Raw genomic sequence first — 4070 nt, 5'->3', positions numbered from 1 at the left:
GCTTTCTGCCTTTGCCGCCACGCAGCTCTCATGGGCTCCTTCCGGCACAGCCGTGAGGACAGTCCCAGCACCACTATGGTGGTGGGGTGTCCCCAGCCTACAGTGCTGGAGCATCACTTGGGCTTTGCTTACCCCTGCCCAGGCGTCCTCTCTGCAGGAGTGTGATTTTTTCTGCCTGCAGCACCCTGGGCTGCTCCCCAGCAAATGGCAGGCAGAGCATCCACAGGCACACTGTGGCTTAGGGGCAAGGGGCTGGTGTGAGCCCACCCATGCGAGGTGCTGAGCTCTGCCAGGCTTGCAGGTCGGGGTTGTGTGTGATCATGCACGCGTCTCGTCCCCCAGACATACGTGGAGTTCTGGCCCACCCAGGGCGAAGCTGCCTATGGCCGTTTCCATGTCCACCTGATCTCAGAGGAGCCCGGAGCTGGCTTCACCGCCTGGACACTTGCCGTCACCAACAAGCAGCAGGTGGGGCCTTCGCACAGAGATAGCCAAGTCCTTTGAGAACAGCCTTTGCAAGACCTGGTAGGAACAGCCAGGCTCCGGCATCAGCAGGCTTTGATTTGAGGTCCAGGTTATGGTTAAGGGTGGCAGAGGACACAACAGTGTGATGGGATGCTGGAAGGGTCCTGGCCAGAGCAGGGCCTTCTGCCTTGGGATAGCGATTGGTCCCAGACATCACCCGTGGGTAGAGGCTGTACATCCCAGTGGTGGTTCATGGATGGGGACAGCTGTTACGGGTAGCTGGGCGCTGGATTGGCATTACCCTGAGCTGCACCTGACAGTCAGCTCTTCCTGTGTGCTCTGTCCGTCTGCCGGTCTCAGAGCACTCAGTGGAGAAGGGCAGAGTCTGGAAGTGGGCAATCCTACTGTGGAGCTGCTCCCTTGATCCAGGGTGCATGGCTGAGCCAGAACACACACACTGTCCCTCCCTTCCCTCCACGAAGACAATGCATTTCTTCTCTGCCCGACCCACTGACTTTCTTCCCTTCTAGCCCAAGAAGCCTGCACTGGAAGTCCAGTTCTGGCAACTGAAGGACTGGCCCATGCAGCAGCGTCTTCCCCCACACCCTGCTACTATCATCAGCCTGCTAGGGAAGGTGGAGACACACCATCGGCAGAGCCAAGACGGACATATCCTCGTCACATGCTGGTGAGTGAGGTATCTCCGAGGAGCGGCCCTGGCACAGAGTTGGCTCAGCCCAGGCTGCATCAGTGAACTTGGGTCACAGCAGCGTCCTCAGCTCAGGTGAAGGGTGGACATAGGAATTCAGCTGTGTTCTGTCCAGGCTGGCTGGGCACAGGATCTGTAGGCACCACCATTCTGAGAGCCTGCGTGGCTAATGGGACACCTCTGAGGCTCAGCACTGCCAGCTGATCCCAGGGCAAGTGACTCTTTCCTTGTTCTGCTCCACAGGGATGGTGCCAGCCGGAGCGGAATCTTCTGTGCTGCTAGTTTCCTGTGTGAGCAGATCCAAAGCGAGGGGCTGGTGGATGTATCCCAGGCTGTGAGGATGATGAAGAGGCGGCGGAGACAGATGATTAAAGATGTGGTAGGTGTCGACATCAAACCCAGTCAGGATGGCAACACTGGAGCAAGAGCTGTAGCCTGGACCATCCCAGCAGCTGCCCTAGCACCTAGGTGCTCAGATATCCTGGGGCAGCAGGGGCAGATGAGACCTCTGAAAACCCTGAGTTTTGCTGCTGGGACATACCCACTCCCTCAGGGGACAGTTCCGTAGGACCAGGTGTGCACCAAAGCATCCTGTGGGTCCCTTTCTGGTCCACCCAGCCTGCTCAGCAAGGGGCTGTGCTGGTGGGTGCTCAGGTGCCTGTCCTGCACCCACCTCACCACCTGGTTTGGGTGCTAGAGGCCATCATAGGGTGAGCACCCTGGATGGGAGTAAGGAGCAGACACTTCACGCCATGGATGCCGGCTCTCCTTCTGAAACCAGCTGGCTCTAGCACTGGGGTAACCCAGCCCTCAGCTACTGGAGCACATGCCTGTGATTCCTCAGCAGGGAAAGCTGGGCTCTGACTGGAAGGAGGAGAGTGGGACATGCCTGCCCTTGGCTTGCTCAGGAAGCTGCTGGCCACCAAAGCTGGCCTTCCACTGCAGGTGTACCAGGTTCTCACATGCATCCTTCTGCCCACAGGAGCAGTATGGGCTCTGCTACGAACTAGCCCTCAGCTACTTGAATTCATTTGAAACCTATGGGAATTTCAAGTAGAAGCATGGCCACAGCCCATCTCTGGCCAGGACTTCGACTCTCTTCATAGCCCTCCACCAGTAACGCTGAAAACCAGAGGAGTTGAGAAGGGTGTGCACAGCCCCAGGATGCTTTACCCAACTGAAAAGCCACCCCAAGGGTCCTGTGTGGCTGGAGAGTACAGACTGGAACATCTCCAAATTGCAGTCAGGCTTTGAAGCAGGGACTTGACCCTTTGCCCAGAGTTGGCGCTGGACCTTACCTGGAATCGCAGCCTGAGTATGCAAACCTGAGCAGAGGCACTGGGATTTGACCTGTCTGTGCCAGGGATGAAGACAACCAGCTGTCCCATCCAGCCTCCAATGTCCTTTCAGGCAGCCCTAGAGAAAGTGGGGCAGCTCCAAAACACCCAAACTGCATTTTTCCAGGGGAGCATCAAGCCACTGTAAGATCCACGGGGCTCAGGATCACAGGCTCTCTGTCCTACTTTTGGAGGAGCATGTAGCCCAAGGCCAACAGGAACCAAGGGAGGGACAACCCACAGACACACAGTACTATTCTGGTCCTCCCCACCCCACACAATCCCTTCTTGGAGTTCCATCTGCCTGATGCTGATCCAGGTTCCACAGCCCTGCCTAGTCCCCCACTCACAACCCTGTTTGGCGCCACCATGGCAATTTCCAGTTGTAGCGACTCAACTCAGATGATACTCTGGATGTTGTTTCCCCCCCCAGGAGGGGCTGCTGCACCATGGAGACTGGTTCTGCCTTTCCTGCTCAAGGGCAAAGGCCTCAGAGCCAGGGCTGACCCCATGGCTCTGTTGTGCCTCACCAATAAAGGCTCTGTGCTGGTCATGGCCATGGTGATCTCTGATCATCACTTTTCTTTTAGGTTTGACCTGACATGGGGGCTGCAAAGGAGCTGAGAGCACACAGGTCCCTCAGCTCTGGTCACAGCATGGGCACAGAACATCCCTCTGCCCAAGATGTGCATTGAGGGACATCACCCTTCACTGATTACCACCACACACCCCATCCAGATGCACATGAGAGCTGCCCATCACAGCTCTGGGGGTCCAGCACCACTGGAGGACACAGGATCACAGCAGCCCTGCTCATGGCCTCCTCTCAGTTAGCTCCCTACATGCGGATGTGACTCCAGGAGGGCAATGGGGGACCAGGCAGGAGCTGCAGTGGGGTGGGCAGCCCCCTCCAAACCACAAGCCTTTATTGGTTGTCCAGGCAGAGCAGGCAGAGTCATGATGGCAGCCAGGCAGAGTGGACAGAACAGGGAGAGGGCTTGGCAACCCAGAATGTGGAAGTAGCATGTACCATCCCTCAGTCTAAGCCTGTGTGAGTCAGGGATCAGGAAATCTGGTGCACAGTTTCTGCTTCCAGGAAAGCAAAAATGAAAGCAAGGCCTAAAAGACAGTAACCAAGGAAAGTCGCAGTCAAAGGCCTTACAACAGCGGTTACGTGAGAGCTGGGCAGTGAAGGGGGTGAGGAAAGAAAAAGCTCACAACCCTCCTTGGCCTCCTGTTTTTGTCTTGCTCTGCTGAAGTGCATGGGACCCGCAGTGCTGGTCACAGTCACAGGAGAGGCAGGAGCCCGGCAGCCATCAGCACAGACCTGGGGTCATCCTCCCATCTTCTCCGCTCCCTCATGGCTCTGAAAGTCTCCTGGGGTCCTGGGCAGGGTCTGAAGTGGCTGATCTCCAGCCTGGCCACCTCCACCTGTGGAGACCAACAGCACCCAGGGCAGGAGCTGCTGCGTGCCCTTGGCAGCGTGGGCAGCTCTCGCCACCACAGCTACCTGTACACAATGGTCTGAGACACGCTGGAGCATGGGGCAGTGCCTGGCC

The 4070-nt window shown here is 57.4% G+C and overlaps 1 protein-coding gene across 1 annotated transcript in view; it reads left to right on the top strand.

The window, feature by feature from the left end:
* The window catches only part of LOC104515722 (receptor-type tyrosine-protein phosphatase mu-like), a 10219-nt gene extending 7988 nt beyond the window's left edge, over positions 1 to 2231 (top strand). Inside the window, exons 14-17 of the mRNA XM_010159808.1 lie at positions 343 to 468; positions 996 to 1153; positions 1418 to 1553; positions 2157 to 2231. Coding sequence (XP_010158110.1) covers positions 343 to 468; positions 996 to 1153; positions 1418 to 1553; positions 2157 to 2231 — 495 coding nt within the window. The remainder of the gene's footprint in view (positions 1 to 342; positions 469 to 995; positions 1154 to 1417; positions 1554 to 2156) is intronic.
* Positions 2232 to 4070: the final 1839 nt, after the last annotated feature.

The sequence above is a fragment of the Eurypyga helias genome, unplaced genomic scaffold (genome assembly GCF_000690775.1).
Source record: "Eurypyga helias isolate BGI_N326 unplaced genomic scaffold, ASM69077v1 scaffold30199, whole genome shotgun sequence".
Classification (NCBI taxonomy): domain Eukaryota; kingdom Metazoa; phylum Chordata; class Aves; order Eurypygiformes; family Eurypygidae; genus Eurypyga; species Eurypyga helias.
This window is presented reverse-complemented; position numbering and strand designations above follow the sequence as displayed.